General features: G+C 31.4%; 2 protein-coding genes and 1 long non-coding RNA gene across 4 annotated transcripts in view; 2 read left to right on the top strand and 1 right to left on the bottom strand.

Moving 5' to 3' along the window:
• LOC145201955 (uncharacterized) overlaps positions 1–26718 on the top strand; it is a 50992-nt gene extending 24274 nt beyond the window's left edge. For both annotated transcript variants that reach the window (XM_090082733.1, XM_090082734.1), the window contains 8 exons: positions 6745–6870; positions 20273–20333; positions 20540–20702; positions 21849–22074; positions 22722–22800; positions 22962–23011; positions 25938–26168; positions 26357–26718. In XM_090082733.1, the coding sequence (XP_089938859.1) occupies positions 6745–6870; positions 20273–20333; positions 20540–20702; positions 21849–22074; positions 22722–22800; positions 22962–23011; positions 25938–26168; positions 26357–26430 (1010 nt within the window). In that variant the 3' untranslated portion in view covers positions 26431–26718. The remainder of the gene's footprint in view (positions 1–6744; positions 6871–20272; positions 20334–20539; positions 20703–21848; positions 22075–22721; positions 22801–22961; positions 23012–25937; positions 26169–26356) is intronic.
• LOC145202217 (uncharacterized) lies at positions 15492–16242 on the bottom strand. Its single transcript, XM_090080928.1, has one exon. It carries the CDS (start codon positions 16185–16187, stop codon positions 15492–15494), a length of 696 nt encoding a protein of 231 aa, XP_089937054.1. The 5' UTR covers positions 16188–16242.
• On the top strand, positions 23956–24939 carry LOC149890551 (uncharacterized). Its single transcript, XR_016451025.1, has 2 exons — positions 23956–24072; positions 24272–24939. It is a non-coding gene; the product is annotated as an uncharacterized LOC149890551 (long non-coding RNA).
• Positions 26719–27582: the final 864 nt, after the last annotated feature.

Here is a 27582-nt window from a genome sequence, read left to right as displayed (position 1 = left end):
AACGAACATCGAACAATGCTAAAAAGTGTTCCTAATTTTACATGTCTTAAAAACGAAACGAACTATACTGCCATAGCAAACAGTTCAGGAGTCTGGAGTCATAGCATGCCATGACATGAACAATCAGCTGACAGGTGACAGCACACAGGCAGATATTCGTTGACAAGTGCCATTTTGCAGCGGACAAAACAAGTGCAACTTTTTTGGTTTGTTTTTTTTTTTTAAGTCTGGTCCGTGTCAACGTCACGGAAGTTTTTTAATAATTAAAGGAAGTATCTAGAAGTTTCCAGAAGTTTCCAGAAGCATGAAGAAGCTTCCAGAAGTTTCCAGAAGAAGCATCTGGAAGCATCCAGTAGCATCCAGAAATATCCAGAAACATTCAGAAGCATCCAGACGCATCCAGAAGCTTCCAGAAGCATCGAAAAGAAGCATCTAGAGTCTTCCAGAAAAGGTTCACACAGGTTCATTTTACTATGTAAGAGACATGTTAATCGACATATAATTCAGTCAGTATATGGAAGTCAATTAGTCAGTATTATCAAGACAGTTTATCGAAGTGAGTTTTATCAAAGTGTTTTATCGAAGAACATCAATGCAAGAAGTGAAATACAACAAGTGTTTCATTACATCAATACAGTCCACATCCAACCAAGACGTTGTGTTCCACAGAGCATTATTGTATCATCACAAGGTAAATGTAACACGGTAAGCCTTGAGAAGCGTGATTATTTATTTTTATCATTTTTATGACTTCAAGTGCAAAAATGGCTCCCGAAAGTCTTGAATTGGAATTAAGAAACAAAATTATTGGCAATTACGTAAGTGGAATGTCACAAAAAAGTATTTGTGATAAATATCGCGTGAAAAAATGGACCGTATCAAGACTATGTTCCAAATTTCGTTCTACGGGGAAGTTGGCAGCAGATAACAAAGGTAGAAGACCGCGTTCCACCACTTCTAGAGAGGATTCTATGATCGTCAGATACATCAAGAAAGATCCCTGGATATCATCAGTCGAGATACAAAAGCAATTAGAGCTGCCTTTATTGGACCGAACAATTAGTCAACGTGCTGTTGAAGCCGGATTGTTTTCTCGACGCCCTGCAAAGAAGCCACTGATTTCACTAAAAAACCAGAAAAAAAGACTCCTATTTGCTACATCTCATATTGACTGGAATGTGCAGAAATGGCGAACTGTCCTGTTCAGTGATGAATCGAAGTTCAGCATCATTGGGAGCGATGGAATTTGCCGTATACGTCGATCGGCCGGAAAACGCCTCTATTTACGTTACTGCCAGAAGACCGCGAAGCACAGTGGAGGCAATGTAATGGTCTAGGGGTGTTTTTCTGCTAACGGTCTAGGTCCAATACATCGAAACGATGGAATAATGGACCGTTTCATGTATAAAAATATCCTGAAAGATGTTATGTTACCTCATGCTGAATGGAATATCCCAATAAAATGGGTTTTTCAGCAAGACAACGATCCGAAACACACTGCAAAAGTAGTCAAGCAGTGGTTTCAAGACAACCACCTATCGGTGATGGATTGGCCACCTCAATCTCCGGATCTCAACCCTATCGAGAACCTGTGGGAGTTCGTCAACCGCAGAATTAATCGTGAAGGTTTTTGTAATAAGGATCAACTGTTTGAACAAATCCAAAAGGCCTGGGCAGCGATTCCGCAAAGTTTCATTGATCACCTGATCGAATCTATGCCTCGAAGGTGCAAGGCTGTGATCAACAACAAAGGATTCGCCACGAAATATTGATAGCGAAATACAGCTTGGTCAAATCAACTTTTTTTAATACTTTTGATTAATTTATTAAATTTCGTGTACAAATAATGAACTTTGTGATGAATAAAACTTGATGAACTTTGTCTCTAAACAGTTACATAGTTATTTCTCTAAATTGTAAAAATGCAGCACTTTTTTGTAAAGAAACTAAATTAGCATTATTTGGTTGCAAATGTTTTGTCCAATACTGTATAATGTATATATATATATATATATATATATATATATATATATATATATATATATATATATATATATATATATATAATATAAGCTATATATTTATATTTATATGTATAGTTATTTTTTTTTGTTCTATTTCTTATAATAAAGCTTTAATCCGCACACCCTGTTTATTAGACTAAATAGTACTTCAATTATGTTTTTGATTCCATTTTGCGTTACTTTTGTAATATTTTTTTCAACAATCTTAGAGGAGTAATAAGTATTGTAATGTGAATTTTGGCATCTTTTAAGGTGTACAATTAAGATGAAAAAAGACTTTGCAAATATTTATTGCAGTTTTAATACTTCTTCAAATAAAGAGATCCTAATTTTACGAAAAACTATAAATTAGAATTATTGTTAAAGTTTACACAACTTGAAATATATTGTTTTATTTTTGACCGAATTTTTCCTGCTTCAGTTTGAGCAGAATAATTTTTTCCAGTGTTCGCATTAAACCAAATAAACTCACTACCTTGCTACCACTCTTCAGAAAAACTCTGATTACTGATTTCACAAAACTTATGAAGAATGCAGTACGCACTTACTATTTTGACAGGGTTTTCAATAGATGTGTTATTTCGTTTGGAGATGCATTTAAATCTTCTTTTAACCTTACGAAAAGCATTCTCCACAACTACACGTTATCTGCTATGTGAAAAGTTAAAACATTTTTCCTCTCTTGAAAGATTACCACAATCTGAATAAGGTTTCACTAGCCATTCTTCCAAAGTGTTTGCAGAATCGCCTAAAGTTAAAGGAGATATTAGTTTTCCTGCTATGTTCCTTCAGAAATGATTTGGTAGGAAACTTTTTTGCTGACATCCTAAGTATAAAGGGGAGTTTTTAAACACATGATAATCGATATATCTTTTTTTCGTAAATTTTACATTTTGTTTTTGTTTGTAAAAAATACTTCAAAGCAGACCTGACCGAAGTATCATATAAAAGAATATTTACTGTAATTAGCAAAGTTAAATTTTATTTGGTTCTGTAAAAACAAACCTATTTTATTCTGATGCAACAAGAATATTAGTTAAAAAATGTTTAAACTGAGCACCGTTTTAAACGTAAGTGTTATTAAAACTAGGTTTTGTTGGTGTGGAGGGGTATTAGTCGTTAAAAAAAAAACGTTATTAATTTGTGAATTCATTTTATTTGAGAAGTCACCTAAAGTCTATTTATAACTTTAGGGGATTTTTGAAATAAAATGTTTACAACTACGCATGAGAAGTGTAAAACTTAGGTAAGCTAAAGAAAAATATCTAAGTGCATCCTAAATAACAATATCAAGGCTGTACAAAAGCTTTCCAAAGACAGATTAAAAAAAAACAGACCATGTCTATTAAGGTGGGCTGAAAGTAATGTAAAAAAAAAATTTACTAATCTATAATTGGCAGGGGGTGGAATAGTTGCTCCATAGTAGCATTAGTGAAAACAAAAAGTAGAGCTCATTAATTTGTTGGTCTTGGGGTGCCCCAACACTATTGAGATATCACCAATTTTATGCAATTTTGTAATTTTCTGACATTTTACATACAACTAAGCAATGTTTAATTTAGTTACTTAAAATACTTGTACTACACAGTACACAAGTACACACTATACATGCAAATAAAATGTTAAAGTCTGTATTGTGCTTTGTTATCAAACGTTTTCATTTTCTTTCTGGATTCAATACCAGAACGGATAAATCCGTCTCGTTGTTCAGTGCAAACAGCCGCCAATGCCTCAGTCACTAGACGAATATGTCGCTCGGTGGCTTGGGTGTGGCAGGTAAATTGTGGCAGGCTTCTAACAAGCTGGTTGTTCATGTTCTTAACACAGTCTTGTAGCTCTGTTTTAGCCAGGTGTTTTGTCATCGGAACTTCGCAGCGGTCTTTGTTGTTCCAGTTTACCAGATCAATGTAATTTCTGGCATTGAAGTTTAAACTTGGAACTCGAAATTGTTGCAGTGCTTCTGATGCGTTCTACTTCCGTGCAGCAAGTATCCGTCTGCACCCCAGCTCTCTGATGTGGTCTCTTTCATCAGCTAGCATTGCCAACAAGATGCTCTCAGATGGCAAAAGTAACCGTTTCTGGCAATTACGGGATCAACGATCACTTTGAGTTCCGGTTTTAATGTATCTGGAAAACTGTATTAGTCTCCACATATGTCGCGATCCTTCCGTGCACGCCGACCTGGGTTTAATGTGGAACCATAACGGTGCATACACAGTCATGACATACGTGACAAGTTCCACAAGATTCCCGGAAGGAATAGCTGTCGCTACATAAACCGAAGCAGCCTGTTAGCGGTATTCAATCATCTTGAATGTACCACCGGCCCGGGCTTTTACAACGCAAGATCTTCAAGACATTACCCAGTCTCCACTGCTTTACACATGCTGAACAAATATTTTTGATTCGTGCTCAAGTCAGCACAATCCACAGGAGGACAGTTGTCAAACTTTATAGCCACAAATGGTACAACGGGCAATTCTTCACATGTCGGCAGTAAACTTCCAATGGGTCCTGAAAACAATTTTGGACCGCTTGTAACTCCATCAAGATGAGTAATCAGATCCTCAGCGGTAATTCATTTGCATGCAATAAGCAGACGAACCATTGAAGCGGTCTACCAAGGCGCTTTTCAAGCAAACGGATCACACCTCGGTCTGTGCCAGTATTGACATTAATGCCATCGTACCCAATAGCCATTAGATCCTCTGTTTTGACTTTATTCTCTTTTAGAAAGTCCCAGATACCTGTAGTTATGCTCTCGGCTCCTCCACTTGAAGGTGTAATGTGGCCTAGGTACTCTGAATTTGGCTCGCGAACTAGACACACATGTTCTTCTACAATAATCCGTCCATGGTTTTTGTTACCTTTTCTAGTTTGCACTCTGGTTTTATCTTTGCGGCCATCAAAATAGAGTCCATTCAGTTTTTTTCTGGAATGCCTGGGTTTGTAATCGCTTTCTGACTTTTCACCGTTCTCTACCAAGTTTATTCTTATCTATTATCATTGATGTGTCCCCCTTGTGTATAAGACCCACATCTTGCAATGCTGCACTGACAATAGCTGCTGCAGAACGACCTGGAACTTTATATCTATCGCACATCTTAGCTACATTTGGTAGTTCTAGCCGCATTTGTTTCTTGCGCTGCTTGTTACCAATATCCAATACTTTACTGTCAGTAGTGTCAGTAGTAACACTGAAATCCGGATCCATCGCATCCATTCTTGAGTCGTCCTCATCAGACGTTTCCGAAACATTTACATCGTCAACTTGTTCATCAATTTTGATACATTTGCGATGTTTTTCCATGAAATCATCAACTCGTATTTGGCGTTTTTGTCGTAACACGAGTTTCTTTGTAGTTCTTACATCAACACCGCCGATCATCATTTTTCGTAGATTTCGTTGGTCCGTCAAGAAGTTTCTCTCCGCAGGCGGCACCTTATGCTCAAGTTTGCATCTGCAACTTGGAAAATCGATACATTTGCAGATTGCAATATCAAATAGTTGCAGATCTGTTTCGGTAGCAAATTTTTAAAGTCGCTCGATGTATGCCGGATCACATTGTCTGGATTTATATGGTTTTAGCAAGTTTCTGTAATTGGTGTGGAGCATTCTGATTTTCTCTACAATTCTCTTGTGTGATATTACCGGGATTGACGCTTTGATCAATATATGCTCGATATGTTGCGCTGTTCTTTCTGCGACTGTGGAGACTGCAGGATCCGGAGCACTGTCTGTCACTTTCATCTCTCGTCGTATCTGCAAAAAGGTTCCCATTGTATCCGACTTTGTTGGCAGCTGGGTCTCTTTGGCTCAGGACAGAAAACCGAAAACCGGACAGCATTGGGACTTTCTTGTCGGCTTCTTCGATGCTCTGCGGGGTGTAGTATTGCACTTTTCCGTTTCCTGAAAACATAAACAACATGAACTCAGTAATTGCTGAGAAGCGGCCGATGCATGTAAACCTAAACCCTAACCCCGACTTTAACTTTAACCTTAACTCTTCTCAAGATAGCATGATTTGCTAAGTTCTGTCACGTAACAATAATAGGGTTACGGTTATGTAACAATGCAATAACGTAATAAATGTAGTCGTACTGCTTACCTGAGCATTAGTCAGATTCTTTGGTTTGCTACTGGGTGTCATAATAACTTCCGACATTCTTTGTTTTGCTAAAAAGTACATTAAGTTAATTGTATAGTATTTATTTTATTTTAGTTATGAATGAGTGATAATAGAGAAAAAATATAATTATGGTTGCTTTTGGTAGTAGTTCATTGGAAGCTATACCATTTTAAAACCAAATTGGGCCATTTGGCAGTCATAAAATTGGGACTCCCTGGGCACCGCAAGATGACTTCCAAAATTCAAAATATTTTGCACAATAACTAACAAGGTCATAGAGCAACTATTGCACGCCCTGCCGTTTCCTAGTTTTCAAGACAGTTTTTTCAGCCCACCTTAATGTCTATAGAATTGGTATCAAATAACTTTTTGAATCCAATTTTCTTTAAATTTTTAAATGATTAAATATATTTCCATACTAATTTTCCTAAAAAAAAATTCCATTTAAAAAAATGGTTGATTTTATAGTTTCATTTTGTTGCTCTTTTGTTACAAGTTAATAGGTGCTCTATTTAAAAACTTTCATATGAATAGTCCATTTAACAATCAGTTGTTGTATTATTTATAATAAATGCTTTTTTTCTATTTAGATGAATACCCATACGATAGCCTCGATATTATGGAAAATGAAATATGTATATCTGAGAATGGTACTTATAGAATTTGCACATGTAAAAATGGCTATGCATATGAAAATCAAGGTTTATCCTGCAAAGGTATCTCCTTCTTTAAGTGTTATACTTTAGTTCATAAACATCATGCAATGTTTAGCATACATTTGGTAGTTCTGGCAAGTTTACAAAAAACTAAAATATTTATTTCCACTTTGCGACATTTTAAGAAAGTGGCAAGATTTCTTGTCTCTAATTCTTCTTGTGTGGAACATTTTATTTAAAAATCTGAAAATCATTACAAAGATAAGATATTAGATTGTCAGGAAAGTCTTGTCGGTTTTAGGAACACCTGATGACTAAAAATGAGACAACTTTAAAATTGTTATTATAGCCATAGTTACATAGCTATTGAATTTAATTTAAAATAAGTTTATAAACAACTATATGATATTTACAAAAATATATTTATTGGTTTTTAATGACGTCTTTAAAAACGATTCGACCTAGACGAACTGAAGTCATTGAGGCATAACGTTTTGCCATTTCCGGATCCATTTTTTTAAGACAATTCACGATACGCCGTTTGAGTTTAGGAATGCTTGTTGCTTCCCAATTATCCTCGTAGACTTAGCGTTTCAACTGACCCCAAAAGTCCTCAATTGGTTGAGCTTCTGGTAGATTGGGTGGATTTTTTACCTTTCGCAAGTATTTGATGTTATTGGCATCGAGAAAAGAAACCACTTCCTTTCCATAGTGTGAGCTAGCTAAATCTGGCCAGAACAAGTACTCTTCATTTTTATAATGTTCATCAATGAAGGGTATTAACCACTTGCGGAGACACCCGATGTATGCTTGTTTATTGATTGCCTGGCCACTTTCAAAAAACATTGGACTACCACCTTTTCTTCGTACTTCTTTTTTGTTTTGAATTTGACGTCGCTAGTTGTAGATGACATATCACTAGAATAAAAACGATCGTTGCCAGCCAATGTTGTATTCTCATATGTGAAATATGATTCGTCATCCAAGACAAAATCAAAATTCCTAAAATTGCGATATACACACCGACACAAAGGTTTGATTCGAGCTAGTTGGCTTTCGCTTCGACGAGGAGTCTTTTTCTTCTTGTAATATCTAATATTCGTCTTGTTTTGAAGAATTTTAGATATAAACGATTGGTCACAATCGAATATTCGAGCTACTTAACATTGTGAAACACCGTGATGATGATCAAATGCCTTTTTCAATTGGTTTATGTGCTTTTTGTCCATTTTTTTCCCATTTGGACCGCTTCCTATTTTCGTTGATAGCCTAAATACTAACTGTCTTCACGTTCTAGAGCACGATATATGGTCGCTTTTGATGCTCCTCTATCTTGAAAGTATTTTACTGTGAAGATTTTTGACTTTTCCAAATGCGAGTATTTAAATTGGCAGATGCGTTTTCTTAGGTCTTCTTGCAAACTTATTTTATACGGAGCCATTTTAGTTAATATTTAAAAACTATAATATAGTTTTAATAGAGTATTAAATTTCCTATAAATATACTAATTTACTTCAATTGTATGATTATGAATAGCATACAAAAATTGATTTAAATTTTGTCTCATTTTTTAGTCATCAGGTGTTATGGACACTTTAATATTGAAAAACTTTAGTAATACTCATTTCAGTCGAAGCAAGAACCATTTGAATCACCACGACAGTCAATTTATTTCATCAGCAAAAAAATTTGCTTCTCGAGATTCAATGAGGTTAACAAATACTGTTTTTTCCAGGTCAATTACCAAAGGTCCTATCTTTGAGAAAGTTACGAAAGTGCTTGAAAATGTGGTAGTCGATTGGTGCAAGACCACGAAAGTATGGTAGGTGAGGCAGAACTTCGACGCTCAACTCATTTAATTTTCAAAAGGTGATTTAAGAAACGACCGTTGTCATGTACTATTATCGAACCACGTTTGTTAACCAATCCCGGTTGCTGGTGGCGTAATTTCGTATATGTTTCGTTGACTTCAGCACAATAGGACTGTGCAATAATGATTTGGCGTAATTCCAAGAAGTAATAGTGGATCACACAGGCAGTAGACCACCATACTGTAACCATTGGCATTTTTTGGTGGGTTTTCAGCTTCGGAAAGTGCCAGAGCGGCTCGTTGACGTCTAACCACTGTGCCAAACCTCTACGGTTATGTGCAGAATCTACTTTTTATTGCGGGTTACAATCCGATTCAAGAAAGGGTTCTTTTGACTGCGCAGAAGCAAGGATGAACAAACCTTAAAACGTGAAAATTTTTGTCAATGATTCAATTATTAGGGTACCCACTTTTTGAGTTTTTTCACCTTCCTATGCGTTAAAAACGTCCAAAGCAGCTAGTTGACTGAATACCGGTTCTTCTGCAATCCTCAAATTTTTGGGAATGGTTGGCTTCCATCAGGGTTTTTAGATCATCATTTGGATAACTGTAGGTTGACCATTACGGAGCGCAACAGGGTGGCTTAAATCCCTTGAACAAAATTTTGTGAACCAGCGCTGAATGATGCGTTCGCTGAATGATACGTTCGCCCTTTTTCCAAACTTAAACTCATACAAGAAAATTTATCAAAAATCGCTAAATGATGTTGGATTAAAGTTGGCTAAAAAACAGAGAAAATTAAAACTCATACAAAATATGAAAAGCATCATCAGAAAGAGAATTCGATTCTGCATTGAACACTATCTAATAAGTGACAGTTGAGAAACTATTTATTCAGAAAATTAAATAACAAAAGTAGCAAACATCAATCCGACAAAACTTTCCTGACAACTTAATATGATATTTCTTTATACAAATCAACAGTTTACAGCTGAAGACCACACTGGAAAAACGAGCAAGCTACATTTTTGCTTTTCTAGGGTTTTTGCCCCTGTTAAATTTGGCTGCAGTTTAACTATATAATAATTGACTATATAACTAGAAAACCGATCAAATTACACAGATATTTAGCTTAACAAATAAGTGAGCTATGGTGTTTTGAAGTTTAAAATCTAATTTACTCAAAACAATAAAAATGTAGCTTGATTGTTTTTTTGATTGCGGTCTTTAGCTGATATTATATTGAAGAGCAAAGACATTAATTAAGACTAGTGATTTTTTATATATATATATTGTGTCAAGATGAAATTTTATACATTTAGAAAAATAATGATACAAATTAAAGATTGTACTTTTATTTTAATATTACTACTCATGAAAAAAAATTGTCAATTAACTTTAAACATTTTGAACATTTGTAGGTTTATATAAAATTATATTTAAGTCGTTAAGATTAATTATAACCGCTCCCCAGTGTTTTTCATGCGATTGAAGACACCTGAGATGCTAGCCACGGTGCGCATTTGTTTTTGCTCTCTTTCAAGTGAATAATAACACTTAACTGTACAGCATCTTACAACATTTGCATAAATGTAAAGTTCTTGACACATATCAACTTATTTGCCATTTGGGGAAGTAACAAAATCTCCATGACTTTTTTATACTAGTCCTGATTTCCCAATCACTTTTTTGAGAATTCATCTTCCCTATCACTTTGTGATAGAAAAGATTATTACTTAGGGTGGATGATTCACTTTTCGAAAATACATTTAGAGTGATGCCAGCTCTTTTTTCCACTATTACTTGAAAGGTTTACTTGTCAGAAAAGCATATCAAAGAGAGACATATTTTTAAATAAATTATAACTGAGAATAAAGAAATATTTTTTCAAATTACACTTTTTTCTAATCCTCAACCGACCAATGACAGTGAATCAACCCCAATTGAATTCATTTCTTCTTCGTAGAACGATAAAGAAGAAATGAATTCGAATGAGCTTAAGGGTAAAAAATGATACTTCCACCCCACTTTTAGCTTTCTGTGAGTGACATGGTCTGACAGGACAACACTGGCTTTGTGGACAGCTTTATTAAATACTTTTGTATCTGCTCCACTGGAAGATGTTCTACATTATTTGGTCAACTCTTGGTGGTGTTTTGGATTTAGGTTTTTTTTTATTTTGACCAAATTCCTCACCATTATGTTATTTTTTTCTCATGTGAAAGTTTAGTATGAAACCTTTACAATCTGTGCAATTTTTAGCTGAGAATAATTTGTATTCCGGAGGACACATTTGATATAACTAATTTTTTTAGGAGAGTATTTCTTCCCAATTTCTGAAAACTGAAATTTACAACTTCAAAAAATGTATAGAATTTGTATAATTACAAAAATAAATATTAGAGAGTATAGAAGATCTTTTATTTAAAGATAAGCTCTTATTTATAAACTTTGAGCTTACAAAGCAAATTAAAATTTAATACTTAAGATCTAAATTACAATAAAAGAAATTAATATGTTAAAACTTTAAGTAAGCCAACAAATAGCAAGCCGACTGTTTTGAGCGCACGTAGCGTTTAAACATGTTAGTATGGTGATAAGAGAAATATTTTGAATTTATGTCACCAACTTATATTGATTGGTATTTTTTAATGAATGCTTCTTAAAAAATAGTCATTCTAAATTTTTTCTTTAATCATTCAAATGGTTAATAAGCATCACTTGATATTCTTACTCCAGTTGATGAGTGAAATCTTTAATGGTTTTATTCATTTAGATATTCCAACAGAAATTAAAATGATAACTCGATAACTCGATGTTCAATAATAATATGATAATAATAGAATGAGAGATCGATAATTCGATGTAAAAGTGATGCTACCTAACCTCCACATGTAGTATTTTAAACTGGTACAAGTTGGAGATATATCAAGCAAGCTAAGGAGAAGTTGACATTAAAAAAAACTGAGACCAACATTTAAATTATTTCATATTATTTGACATATAACTTTATATAACTTTTAGTAAACTTACATTTAGGCAAGTCCGCTAAAATTAATCATAGCATTTTACATATAGATTTAAAGCAATCTCAATGAAATACGTATCCTTAATTAGAAAATGCAACTTCATTCCAAAATAAAGTAGACGAAACTAAAAACAAAATTAAACAGGAAAAATGATCTTATAAGATCTTTTCAAAATGGTAATTTATTATGGATTAGTTCTTTGAACCAACTGTGACTAACTTTTTTTGAGCAGGAACAAATACAAGAAGCTTGCCATCTTTAACTAAGTAATGAAAATCTCTTTTAGTGCAATCCCAATTACGCATCATCTAGTAAAGCTATATCATCTCCAACTACAGTTTAATTACTTTTGCTTAAATTTCAAAAGGTGTTCTTAAAAAGACGATAATGGGTTCTCTCTTTCTCTTTTAAAGAAAGCTCTTTGATATTAGGGAAAAAAAAGTAGTAGTCATTCACTTGATATTTTGGTTCTGGTCACTTCAACATTTTTTATGGGTTAAATGGCGCTAGAAATCCAACACACATGAGTACTCAAGTTTTTTCTCTCTCAAAAACAAAACTGTAGATATTAATTGAGTACATAGACTTAATTTGCTTCTATGTAAGTAACTTACTAATATGCAATACTTCTTTTATTTATTTATTTTTTCAACATTAATTACTCTCATTTACACCAGTTCTTTCTTCATGTTAACTTTCATTTTTCTACTCTAATGTATTTTTACATTTACTGGATTAATCATATCTTACTAGCAAAAAGCAACCCGTAATACGGGTTATGGTCGGTCTGTTGCTTAATTCAAAACAATACGTTTTCAGTTACTTACACAAAATAATAACACTTCGTCATGCTTTAAATTGTCGAAAAAGTAAAGCTAAATTGTTGTGATGTTTTTTATAACATGAACTTTAATTAATAAGGTTATTAATAAGCGAACGTCAATTATAAATGAGTTATGAATTTTTTGGTATCCCCTTGATACATGTTTCTTTAAAAAAGGAGATAGTCTTTAAAACGTTAAATACACACAACTAAATAAATTTATTAAAAATAACTGATATGGCCGTTACTATATATGGCACTAATCTGACCATTTTTATATATGCCCTCTTTTTTTCAATAGTTATTAGTAAAGGACTTCCCTTCCCCGTTTTTGCCTTAATGGTGGTCAGGAGAATAGAGTTATTTTTATTAAGAGTAATCAAGTTTTAGATGGAGGCCTGTTACCAAAATAATAAAATGTATAACAATGATTTACATGTTAAAGAATTTTTTCTTTTTAATATAAGAATTTAACATATATAACAATTTTTTCTTTCCTCAAAAGTGTTGCAAATGCAAACTAAGCTAATTAATTAGTTAAACACCTTACAAAATTTAAGTAACTCGATATTTGACGAATGCGCAAAACTACAATATTCACCCCCAGTTTAAAAAGATCTCCTAAGTTACGTACAACAAATTGTTAGGAATAAAATAGAGAAAATTAAAAAAAAAATGAACTAATTGCATATATTTATATTATTTTAACTCACAAAAATTTATAATAAAAGGTTATCAGTTGTTTTTTTTATAAATTGTATAAATGCGTCAATCGTAAATCTTTAAGAAAAAAAAAAAAACCACATAAAAACTGAAAATCGATTTACCTTTTTATAGTAACCTACTTTGACATGGCGGTTATTAAAAACATTTATCGAAAATGAAACTATAAAATCTGTTTCGAAGTGCAAAAGGATTACAATAATAATATATAATTAAAAAAAAAAAAAAAATCAAGTTAAGATATAAACTGCATTTTTAGCATAATGTTGTCTCGGCTTTTAGTAAATAAATAAAAGCAGTAAGTTCCACACTACTAACTTTGTTGATCCTGTAACCCAAGCAACATCAAACCATGTTGAGGCCTTTTGGCGTCGAATAAAGAGAAGATTGAAGTTTGTTTGCGGATCACAAGGTGATTTAAAGTGGAGTCGACTTGATGAAACTATATAGAGGGAGTATTTTGCTTTCAAGTCTGAAAATTTTTGGCAAAACTTTACTCTTTATTTGCAACATATGCATGACAAGTATCCTCTCTAATGAAATAAAATAAAAATATTTTCAGTTTATATTGCTTTATTAGAGTTTATAAAAAGTTTTTTCTGTATAAGATTTAGTTGAAAAATGAAACTGTTTATTTATGATTTTTTTCGTACCGTTCGAAACCCAATACCGTTCGAATTCCGATTCTGTAAAATACACCAAACCAGCAGACTCGTAAACTGTCGGTTTTACCGAATTTAGGGGGGGGGGGGGGTGCGCCGATATCATGTCCTCCCAAAAGTTTAGTTTATTTTTCTAAAGTTTCTAAAAAGCAACAAAAATAGTTAATAGCATCACAGAAATTTCAATGTAGTAAAAACCATTTTATGGAAATAGCATTTGTATAACTTTAAATAACATCCATACCCCTATTTTCTTTCTAAAAAATAAGATATTAAAAACAAAACTGCAAAAAGAAAAACTAAATCAAACAAATTATAAACGATTTAAAAAATCAAAATCCTTTCTACTTTAAATCCTTTATACTTTATCTAACAAAAATGTATATATAACTATTTTATATACTTACTTCAATTATAAGATGATCTTAACGATTATTATTTATCTTCGTATGATTTCTTATGTAATATATCTAAACTAATAATTAAATTCTAAAAGGAAAAAAGCTTTAACTCGCTTCATGGATCTTTCTCCAATGGCCGCGTGCAAGCCTAGTAACTAATGACGAAACGACTTTAAGCATTGAACATTAAACATTAAGCATTAAACATTAAGCATTTCTGTAGGAATTATATTATAGATTAATCATAACATTTTCATATTAGACAGTGATATACCAGATTAAAAATATATTGTCACATTTTTAGAAGAAACAATCAATTATCTGCAGCTATAAGAGTATGCTTAGTTAAGTTATAGGATTGATTGTGCTGCAGAATTATTTTTATTGTCTCAAGGATTAGGGGAGATGGGGGCGCATTGATCGCCGTAGCAGTGTTTTGAAAATTGCGCAGAACCTGAAAGAGATGTAAAAACTTATTAACTACAAAACACATGTAGAACTATCTGGCTTTTGGAATATATAAATATTTTGATTTAAAAAAATGATAAACATGAATAATTTTAACTTTTAAACAACCCTCTCAAAAGATCAATGTACCCCAAACTATGGGGTACTATGATCTCCGACTTGGGGCACATTGATCTTATATGCGTAATATTATCTAAACGTTTAACACTTCTATAACTAAATCTTGTAAATAATTTAGTCAAAGGGTAATATTGTATAACATATAATACATCTAAATTTTTTAATTATTTTTTAAATATAGCAGTTAAACCCACTAGTCTAATTTTTAATTAAAAAATGTATATAAGCTACCCGCTTTATATACGTTTAAACGTATATAAAGCTAATTTCTGTGATGCTATATAAATTTAAACGTATATAAGCTACCCGCTTTATATACGTTTAAAACTTTATAACAACTTGAAATTTATAAGAACTGAAATATAAAGACTGAAATAAGAATACAACTTTTAAGTTTACAAAACTTGTTAAAAGTACAATATTTTGATTAAGAATATTTCATCATTTGTGAAAGTCAAGTTGTGAAGCAGCTTTTGGTTTACATTGTTTTTTATTCCTAAGCAAGTAATTCTTAGTTTCTTTCTTATCTTTTGTGGAGACTTTTTTTTGATTTTTGGTTTGCTTCAAAATTTTCTTTTCTTTTGACAAACGAATTTCATTTCTGACAGCAGTATCAGTCAAGATCCTTGTTTTTAACTGCCTACTTTAAACTTTTTTTTTTCTGGCAGATGCTTTTGGGTAAGGTTTTAAAACCTCAGGTGAGATTATAGAAGCAACACTTGTTGACACTTTGTTTAAAATACTTGTTTCAATATTTACTGTAGTTATTTCAGACTCTATGTGATTAACATGTGCTGGTATCATTTCAGATTCCATGTTGTTGACAGGAGTGATAGTAACTGTATCTGGAGCAGCTCTATCTGTAACTGATGATGGTAAATATTCGTCATCTTTGAAAATTTCAGAATTGAATGGCTCAATGCCAGCTACTCTAAATCCTGTCTGTATATTAGATGGTGAGAAAGCTTTTGTATACGGTTCTCGAACTATTGAAACAATATCATAAATGGTCATTGGTCTTGGGTTTGAAACCATCCAATTATCACATGCAGAATTGTAAAACCTTTTCAATGGTCCAAAAACAGTTCTATCTAATGGCTGCAATTTATGGCTGCAATGGGGAGGAAAACTTATCATTGTAATTCCGTGTTGAATTGCAAGCTCCAAGCCTTTAACAGAAATATGACTTTCATGACTGTCGAGAAGTAACAAAACTGGAGATTCCTGAGAACAGTTTGAATATTTAACAAAATGTTTAATCCATTCTATGAAAATTTCTGAGTTCATCCAACCAGAAGGATTTGCAAATCCCACACATCCAGGAGGTCCTTCCTTAATCATGTAATCATGAAACTTTACCCTAGGAAAAATAAATAATGGAGGAATGGAATTTCCAATAGCATTCGAGGCACAACATGCAGTTACCAATGTTCCTCGTTCTGCAGATGTAATTCTTCCAACTTGTTTGCTTCCTCTACCAGCTAAAACCTTTACCGGCTTTTGAACGGTTGTTAAACCAGTTTCATCAACATTACATATACAGTTAGGATTATATTTATATCGATTTCTTACCGTTTTAAGATTTTGAAAAAACTCTCTTACAGTGTGTTTGTTAAAAGCTGTTGATCGAGCGAAGCTCGTTGCTTCAGGTGTTCGTAGAGACAACTCTGGTTGTCTTTTCATAAAATCTTGCAACCAATCAATGCCTGCAATTTTATTTTTGATCCATGATGATGGGCATATCTTATTGTTTTTTAAAGCAAATTCATATGCCAATAATCGCGTTGACCTAGTTGAAAGGCCATAGTTCATTTTTGATGCAATTAGTAAATAACTTGATAAACTTTTTTCATCTTCTGCTGTAAAAACTTGTCTATTGTTGTAGTTAGGCTTGAAAGCTTCATTTGGATTAAGCCTCTTTTTACGACAATATCTTTTTAAAGTCATTCTATCTATGTTAAACTGACGTGCTACAACATTCAGTTGTGTTCCTTCTAAAACTTTATTAACAGCTACTTTCATTGTTTCACTTGGTATAGCAACTTTATTTGTTTTTTTAATTCTATTTCTAACCATTTTAAGATCTGTAAAAAAATATATCAATAAAAACATACGTTTTTAATAAATGCTAATATTTAACATAATAATATTATGTTAAATATTTTTTAATTATTATGTTAAATATTATTCTTTTGATATTATAAAATAATAGTATTATTATTACTAGCTTATAACATAAGTAGATTTAAAAAATGAAATGCTAAAAGCTATTGTTTGTTTATATATATATATTTTTTAAATTATAAATACAATTCCATTCGTTTAACTGTATTGCTTATAAAAAAAAACATGGGGCACTTCGTCTTCTATGGGGCACTTTTATCCTCCGATCAATGGGCCCCGCATAGTCAAAGATCAATGTACCCCAATAGGTATAGGTAACATATTGATAGCAATATCTACTGTATAAATTGCAGCCAAATAAAAATTATATATTATATTATACACCTAACACTTACAAATTTAAAACAAAATTGTTGTTAACCCATACAGACATCTAAATAAAAATATATTTGAATTATAGTACGATTTAAAAAAATCACTTTTTATAACGAAAAACAATATTTTCTTTATTTTTTTGACGCTGATAACCTTATGAAAAAATATTACGAATAATCAATTAGGGAAGCATAATGGTTAATTAAATTGCAACCTCACTTCTAGTAAGGCAAAAATGAACGAGTAAAAGCCAAAAGATCATACTGCCCCGGCGATCAATGCGCCCCCATCTCCCCTACTTCATTTAGCATACGAAAAATGTAATACTGATGCTATTGTACCAAATTAATTTTTTTCAGACATAGATGAATGTTTATTTGGCAAATGGTAAAAATCCATATATACTTAAATTAAAATGGAATACTTAATAGCAATTGTCCAATAGGCTCTTTTTTAACTACGCAGTTTTCTAATGCTATGGTAAAATAATCAACAATAAAAAACTTACTGCTCTAAATTTTTTGATGCTTCAAAAATTTATGGAACTGTTTAGTATTTATGTTTCTTTAAATTTAATATTTTCAACAAAAAATAAAAATTATATCTTTTGTTTTAAAAATTGAATAATAAAAGAGAGGTGGCAATATGTAATAAACATTTTGTAACATTTTAAAAGTTAGTTAATAATTCTCAAATTCAAGTAACTCACAATAATCTGTGCCTTCCCAGAATTGAACTGGCATCAGTCTCTAAATGTAAACGAAAACTTATTAAAGCAAGTCTCCATACAATTTATCTTTATAATCACTTCTAACTCTTAATAAATTCATATAAGAAATTGACTCTTTGATTTTTTCAAAATTTTGGTAAAGTTTTTTGACATTTTAAACTTCCATATAAACATACTTTATGAAATTCATCAAAAATGATAAACCTCCTATAGCCTTAAAATGTATCCTAATTTTTCGTAGAGAGGACTTCAATAGTCCACAATTGAGTTTTTTTGGGCTACTCTGGATGGTCTGTGGCCCTATAATACTTTTTAGAATGATGGCGAAAGTCCTAGTGCACATATTCGACTTCTTACTTATTGTGAATATCCAGGAACTTCTCAGAGGCGGATCAAGACCTTTTTATGACAAAAGTTAGCCTGATATAATTTTTTGATTTTTTCAACATAGTTTCCAGCGCAATGCAAAAGGTAGAATGTGGAGTTCAATGAATCAATTATCAGCGCTTAGTCAGTTCAGTTTTAGTATTTTTAATAAATAGTTGAAATTTCCAAAGAACACATAAAGTTAAATTGGTTAAACGATGTTCAGAGTAGAAGTTTTAGGTCCAGATGGTTGGTTTTTGAATAATATAGCTAGAATTATTTGGACTTTATTAGGCACTACCTAACTTTAAGAATGAGGGCGTGTCTTTATTGAAACTACGCTCTCTAAGCTACTGTGTTGACAAGACTTCTCAACTCCACATTACATTATGTGCAAGAGTATGAATTTGAGTAAGACTGCAACCCATAATTAAGTTTTCCATGTCCATGTCAAAGACATCGACAAACTTTATAACATTTACATTACAAAAACTCTTTCCCACTGTTAGTTATAACCTAGACTACTCAAATGAATTTAAGTAACTTAAGTGTGGTAGTTTTTAAAAATCACAAGTAAAAAAGTTTTGTAGCGTCACCTCCTTAATTTCATTTTTTTTTCTGGTATTAGCAAAGTAGTTCCAAAGTTTTTTACAAGTAAGTTGAAAGTTTGAATACATATTCAGCTAAACAAGTTCATCTGTTAATATTTGATAAATAGATTTAACTCGTCTTTCACTGCAAAAATTTGATAACTCTGTTTTACTGTATGTCGAAATAGTCTTGGGAAAACAAGGACGGGACATTAAATTTCATCCTTGTGCAAACCTGTCCTGTAATATCCAGGAATTTAAAGTAAGGCTTGGATCTAATTACATCATTTCACATTTTTAGAAAAATCATAAACTATGTTCAAATTTATCTTAATGCTAGGGTATGTAACCATTGATCTGGTTAGAAAGTTTATTGAAGTAGTTGTTTTTTGGTTAACTTCAATATTGACAAACTTTAAGATATTGTTGGTATAGAACATACATATTACCTTTTTTCTACTAACAAATTTTACCTTGAGTAATTTAGAGAAGTTGTTCTCCTGTTACTTTTTCAAGATAAATTAATCTGTCAGGAGAAGTTTCTTTAGCAGCGCTCACATTTCATTTTAATAGTTTAGCTTAATTATCATCTTGAGTAATAATACTCTTTAGCTGTTTTCTGAGATCAAGTTTATAGCAGGTATTTTGCAAACCCTTTCAGTAGGAACTCGAGCAAACCTTACTGATAACAGTTGGAGCCTTTTCTTTCTCTTTGTTTTGAGGGAATTTTTCTTTATACAGCTTACGCTATCCTAACTTTTTAACTATATCATCAAGAGATGCTTGCCAAATGTTGGCATGATCGCATCTTTCCATTAATCAGTCTTTTCGTCAACAGGCCCTACATAGCACTTGTGAAACACCTGCTTCTTAATGCATGTTTGGATACTGCTACAAGTTCATTCTGCTTAAAAACGTTTTGTAAAACATGCATACACTTTTCTAAATTTGATCATCATATTTTTGTTTTTCTATTTTGAATTTTAAAACCTAATGTAGACAAAAATTATGGATTTAAACTCTATATTAGGTTCTCTCAGTGATAGTTATATTGCTTTTACGACGTTTGCTTGATGTCATTGATTGCTGCTTCTAATCCCTTACTCAATATCTGCATTTATTGGGTCTGCTACGCTCGATATTAGCGACCTATTGCGCTAAAAGCTTCTTTCTGCTTTATGGTTTTAGTAATTTTATTCCTATTTTATTAATTTTTAAAATTATTACTTTGTTGGTTTTAGTGAACAAAATGAAGCTTGGCGATCCCAGTCTAAAAGTAAATTTCAATGGCACTTGGAAAAAGTATAAATATTAGTCATTACTTAAATTATATCACTTTACACCTTTCCAGAATGAATAAATCAAAGTTTAACTTGTTCTTTACAAATCTTTATATGCTTAAGTGTCATTCTTGCTTATATTCTATACCATTAGTACATTTATATTATCTAGCATCCACCTTTAAGAATGCATTCCTTTAACTAAAAAAATGAGTTTTAATATTTTAGCAACTTGCTTATCCTTTCAATACAGTTAAACTACTTAAACGAATCGGGTGAAGAGGCGAAAAATCTAACATGGGAATACCTTTTACCCCCGTGTACTTCACTATATTCAGAAGATAATTTCGACGGATTTTTTAAGGTTGCACCCGATTCACATAAATATACGGTATGTCAAGTTATTTTCCTTTTTTCAAATTTTAGTTATACAATAACATAGATGAGCTGGTGAGCTTCTAAATATAATTCAGGTTAAAAATATAGTTCAAATAGCTTTGTAGTTTTTTTTATCAAAAATATACATATGGAAAAACATGTACTTCCAATTTAAAATTTCCGATGAAGTAAGTGGTAAAAGGGTTATAAATTGTTTTTAGGTGGAGCGTGCATTTATCGCTATTCAAACTGAATACTTAAAAACATAGACGGTTTCTAATCGAATTACTTACATTTATTGTATTCCTACTCTTTTGAACTTTGAATATAGTTTTCTTAACTGTGTCCACAAAGATAAAAAAACAAGTTTGATGTGCCATGATGAAGTACATGCGTACGAATTCTTTGCAATCATCCACTAAAGTTGCTTAGTTTACGAATAAAGGGTTATCGAATAAGTTACTTTTTAATGAATATATGCTATGCTAGTTTCAATACATTTTGAGATCGATACTTTGAATAGCTCAATAAGACATTTTACCTTATTTTCTTATCAGAAACTTTGTTTAATCTCTTTTTTTATTTTTCGATGCGATGTCTTTTTCTAGAACATTGATACCAAAAACATTGATAGCTTACCAGTTTATCCCTAATTTTAAATATATAAAAAAAAAAAAGAATTTTTAACTCTCAATTGAATTTAAAATTACATTTATTTGTCATCTAGGTATGTTTACATTACTAAAGGTTTTACTTTATATATGCCCATTATTTCAATTTAAATTGTAGAAAAAAGCAATATTTTATTTTGTCTTATAGAGAATTAACTCTTCTAGTTAATATAAGTTATCAAAGTTTTCTCGTCTGACTTCCACAATACTAATTTCATTTAAGTAAATGTTATGCAGTAGGATATTTTCCGATTTTTTAAGGAATTCGATGGTTTTGAATATCCGTCAAAACACTTATTTATGGATTAACGAGTCGATTCGGTTTTTAGTACATCCTTTTCTTTCATTTTAAAAATGGTTCAAAGTTTTGGATCTATTTGCCTCCCTTCCAAATGATTCCTTGCTAATAGGAAGGATGAGATTAAAGAAGGTTGAGATTCTAAGTTTTACTTACATACATTTACATTTTGTCATGTTTATTGTTTCAGATGTCCAAAAACCTTCCAACTATGGGCTTTAATCACAGCATCAGTGTTACTTTAAATGTAGCAAACTGTGAAACAGACGGAACATTTTTAATTGACATTCCGATGAACTGCTCTTACCATAATAGCCAAAATATCATATGGAGTCAAATTAAAACGTATCGGGAAAAAATATTATGTTCAAACAGCAACCTACCAAAGTTGCAAATAAATAAGAATGTATTAGCAGGTAATCTTTTTTTTAAATAATTACTATTTTATACTTCTTTAATTATTATTTATCCGTTTTTTTTTTATATCAATTTTCTTTGGTCTGAGAATTATTTCTTCACATCAGCGGAGTTTGTTGGAGCAATATAGAGATAAAGTTCCAGATGGAGTAAAATTGATTTATTATTGTTCTACAATAACAAATGGAAATGTTAAAAATAAACTGAGATAACGGTATACAGCTGGAGTCGGAAGATTACTATGATTGCCATACATTATTGAAACGACCAAGTCAATAATCTCACGAAAAACTTTTAACTTAATAAAATTTTTTTTCTGTTAGAAAATTGTTTTTCATGATTTAAAGAAAAAACATTCTTTGCTGTAAAAATCACTTAAGTGAAAAATACTTCCACAGATTTTAGTTAGATAATCTAAAGAAAATATACAGTACAGATGCATTCTGCAAGTATAAAAAAATTGCCCACAGCAAAGGTGATCATTACAGAAAAGGAATCGTTCATTGCTGAGAATAATAACCATTGGATAAAATTTTTTAGATAGTTTGATAAAAGGTTTTGAATTTATTTAGGGTATGATGAGCATTTTCTTTAATCTTATTCGCAACAAATTGAAAGTGTTTTATTTTTGTGATTTTTTTTCCAGAAAGTTACGGCCGAGGTATATACTGGGACCAAAATAGTTCTCATATCTATGTTTGCATGAGTCAACATGTCGTCACCAGGTAAGACATATTATGCTTGTTTAAAAAAGCCTGAATTTGTTTTTTTTTTTTATTTTATGCCAAAGTACGTGCTCAGTAAAACTGCTGTGCATATAAGATTTTGAACATATTAACTAAAAGGCTTTTGTTTTGAGATTTATTTTTCCCCTGATTTTTTCCAGTAAGAAAGCTGCGTGCTATTATTCGAACAATGATGGCAAGTTCTGGACAGGTAATTTGTATTTATCTAATAAAACTGGTTAGCAACTAAAATAGAATAGATATTTTAGAAAAATTTTAAAATTTAATTTTTGCTTGTCTTAATTAAGTTTCTCTTAAGTAACTTCCTTACCCATGATAAGAAGTTTTACGTCTTAACAAAATAATAATAAGAATAATGATAATAATAATAATAGTTATAATGACAAAATAAAAAAGAAACGATACATATACTTTACACAAGTATAGCTCTTCAAAAAATTCTCAAAAAAACTCATGAAATAAAACTAATTAGTTGCTTACATTTCTTTTAGTGACTACAGCATTTTTGTTCCGCAACTTTTTCACTATTCTCCGAATTGACCCTTAAGTTAAAACTTCCACCTTGCTGGTTTTTTACATTTAATCAATCATACACCTTAGTAATCGCAAATTTATGCTTTAAAAAAAAGCTAAGTGCTAAAGTGTATTCTTTAAAACTATGGATGCATAACTTTTTTCTTTTTTTTTTCCAGAACTTTAATTAAATCAGCCATCGTTGTGGTTAAAGTAACCAATATACTATCGCTAATGTTATTTACAAAAAAAAAACCATAATGTAAATGTATTTACAACAGAAATGATATAAACTACTGTTTAAATTTACTTTCAAATCACAGTTAAAAATGTCTTTTGTTAATACTTTTGAGTCTTTTATTTTACAGAATATGCGATTATGTTAAAACCAGCACATAAGTTTTATATTTAGTAGCAAAAGCAATATTAAATACACGTCATAAATATTATGTTTATAATAACCATAACACCAATGACAATTTCAAGCAATCGTTAGAATATGGTTTTAACCGTAAGGAGATATCCGTCCGAAATTTATCGCCTAATTTAGCCAAAATGTTATAACCGTTTTTCAAAGAGTTGTGAACTGAACCGAAAATTTTATTTCGAATAGTTCTTTAAATTTTATATATTTCATAGAATTTAAGACTATAAAAAGAATCACCGCAATCTTTTATTTAAACAGAAGAAACTGCAGCAAGTTTTAAATCGAACAGAATAACAATGTGTGAAAGAAAGGTTTGTTCATGTTCTTTTAATTGCATTAAAAAAGGGTTTATTAAACTTCGGAGCCTAACGCTCTTAGTTCCTCTGCTTTAAGGGAGCATTATCTTTAACTATTGACGCAGGCATTTGGAGGCTGCTTATTTTCTCTTACATAATCTCTACAATCGCAAGATTATTGCACTGCTTCATGCTAGTATTTTACATCTTTTAGATGAAGAATAAAGCTTTTTGGATTCGAACCGTATACCGTGGAGGATCATTTTTTAATGTTTTAAACACTGAGAGAACGGTTCACTAATGCACGAAGTCTCCAAATACAACTTCCTGAGGTTCATGGAACTGCTGTTAGTCAAGATAACATAAGAAGAAGACTTTGGGTCTTAAACTTGCGACCTTAAGCAGCAGCTTCTTGTCCCTGATTGTCTGTAGACCACCGAAGAAATAGACTGGATTTTGCAAGGAGGCATATGAACTGGGAAATAAATGATTTGGGACAGTTCTTTTTTATAGATGAGCCTAGATTTTGCTGTGAAAGTTTTGATCGCCGTGCAAGTGTGTACAAAAAACCAAATGAGAAAAATTTTGCTTGTAACATTCAAGAAACCAGTTCATATGGCAACGGTTCATTTATGGTATGGATAGTCTTTAACAACAATAGGTGGATAGTCTTTAACAACAATACATAGCATACAATTTAGTACCTTTTGTGATAACTTTTGCACCGTCTATAGCAGATGGATTCTTTCTTATGTAGGATAATGCTAGACTACATATGGCACATATTGTTACTAAATACTTAAATATTGTTAATATTTAAGTTTTGGAGTGGCTAGCTTGCAATCCAGATATGAACCCGATAGAGCATTTGGGACATAATGTGATACCGTATTCGAAGCCAACATTCACTAGCTAACAACCTAAACGAGCTGCGACAAAGCCTTATCCGCGTGTGGGAAGATATCCCTCAACAAACAAGTAGATCTCAGATTGAAAGTATGCCATGGCGCTGTCAGGCTGCAATAACATCAAGAGGTGGTAACACTAGTTATTGATAAGTCAAAAATATTTCAATTTAAGCTGTATTGGTGTTCATAACAATAAGAATCATATAAGCAAAAAGTGAAAAAAAGTGAAAAAAAGTAAAAAAATGTTGAAATTTCAATGGACTTTTGTAAACTCCCAAACTTGCTCGATAAATTTAAAGTTTCGCCTTTGTTTAGACTAATCAAACCTTTTCTGCAGTTAAAAGAGACTAATGAAGGACGAACTTCAAGGTCATGGTCAAAGTTTTTCCAATATTATTCTTTGAGTTTTTCACCTATTGAAAATGCTTTTGGTATTTTAGATTTTTGATCTGATACCTTTTTTTCACCAAAAAATATCTGAACAAGTAGATAGTTTGAAATCAGTAAAAAAATGTAGATAGTCATTCAATGAAAACTTCCGTTGAGTATCACTCTAACTGTTACTTTTTTTTTATACATTAAATTTATATAGTGATATTTTAGCCTGTTAACACGAGTTATATATTGGTCTTTAGCTCCTTAAGTATTAAAAGATTTCGTCATCGAAATCAGTAACTTTATTCAAAGATTTAACATAATTAAATTAAAATGTTTTAAACGGTTTAAGTAATTTATTCAAAACTATAAATAAATCTATAAATTATCTAAAACTATAAACAAATCACTTAACTTTGATATAATTACTACAGCGTTTGCGCAATAAAATTGCAGCACCCATTTTCTTTGTTATAACTGCATAATTTTCCATCTTCATATTCTTTTTTAAATATACATTTGAAAGGAGTTTTCAGGAAATTTTTAGAATCATAATTACATTTCACTAAAAGTAACCACGTGTTTCTATTACCATAGGTTTAGACGTTCGCATTGGCTCTATTGTTGGTCATACTTCTACGAGAAATCTTTACGCAGTTCATAGATCTCGAAAGAGTTATCTGATGTTTGATAATAATTATAACAAATGGTTTGCACTAGGCAGAAAAGGTTTCATTAAAATCTTGAATAAAATAGATTTTAATACTTTGAAGAACTTAGAAGAAGATCGAGATCAAGTTTACAACTTCGGAAACAGAGAATGGATGGGTGGGTTCTTTATTAATTCTAATTCCCTTTTACATAAAACAAATTAAGTCTGTAATCAAAGGAAAGAAAGATAAATATAGCTTCACAATTTAAGCAACTAATTTCAAGATTATATAAAAATTTTTAAATTTATAACTGTTCACTAAAATTTTTATTTTTGTTAATTCATACTTTATTTGGCACTTCAGGAAACGCTGTTGGATTGTTTTTTCGAAATGTTTCTTGGGATCCCTGGATTCAAAGAGTTCGGTGGAATACTTAAAGTATTTTTTTGGATTGAAAAAGTTTTTTGAGGCGAAAAAGTGAAAATCAAGGCATCAACACCAATAGCTTTAAGAATTTGAGGAATCAGTTCCAAAACTTAAAAAAAAAAATCTCTTTACTTTTTTTCAAAACGGCTGTTTGAAAATATTTTATATCATTTAGACCATCATCTTACTTTGATCAAAGTTTGCAGTAAATAAATGTAAAACGTTCGTTGTTAGTGACTAAATCATAAATTTTTACTAGACTTTTACTATCAAATTTTTAAATGAACTTCGATATTCAATTTGTATGTTTTTCTTGGTTAAAAAAAAAAAAAAAACGTTCTTTTTAACTGTTCCTAACAGCCCTGTTTAGTGATAAAGTTTTCTTTTTTCGCTAATTCTTGAATTTGATTAACTAATTCAATATTGTAGAGGTAGTTTGTTAAAAATCCTTTAGAAAAAAATATGAGAGACATGCTCAGATAGCTAGAAACTTCTTCCTTTGTATTGCAATCTTATTCCTTATATATGTTTTTAAATAGAATTATCATTTCGTGATGGAACAGAGAGCGGGAGTGGTAGCTGTTTGATATTGTAATTAGGCGAAACAAACCATAAACTTTGCAGCTAATTGTAGCTGCTGAAAATCCAGACATTCATTCTCAATCTTAAAGAGAGTGTATAACTAAGTGTGATTGTACATTTACTAAGTTTAGTAGGTGTTGTCATGTATTTGGTATTGAGTTTATTAGGTGCCGTCATATATTTAAAGCAGTTTTTAACATCGTAAAAGACCTAAAGTGATTTTCATGTAAAGTTGAAAGTCAACTTAAAAAAAAAACTATGGTCTTTAACTTATAAACTGCTGAGTAGACAATATTAAAATGCAATCATACAATGAAAGACATTTAGAAGGAATTAAAAGCCACTTACAAATCTAACAGGATTTTTTTTGAATTTAACTTAACTGTTATCTTTTAGAGGAGGCTGCTAAGTTTTTGATTTGTTTAACTCTATGTCTTTTTAAAACCATATATAAGAAGTCAGTCGTCACTCTTGCCACTTTTTGACCTTAATGTTTTATTTATCTGTAGTTATTTTATTCAGGCCCCCAATTTAAGGTAAAAATGTTAAACTAATTGTTAAAAAAAATTTGAAATCTTTCT

This window comes from Hydra viridissima, unplaced genomic scaffold, assembly GCF_058129835.1.
Source record: "Hydra viridissima isolate aposymbiotic clone 2 unplaced genomic scaffold, HvirCarnegie_v1 scaffold_3, whole genome shotgun sequence".
Taxonomy (NCBI): Eukaryota; Metazoa; Cnidaria; class Hydrozoa; order Anthoathecata; family Hydridae; genus Hydra; species Hydra viridissima.
Note: the sequence above shows the minus strand (reverse complement) of the source record. Positions and strands in the feature narration are given on the sequence as shown.

Bases quoted from the DNA above. Each gene is read 5' to 3' on its own strand.
- LOC145202217 (XM_090080928.1), bottom strand. From the start codon at position 16,187: ATGATTAAGGAAGGACCTCCTGGATGTGTGGGATTTGCAAATCCTTCT.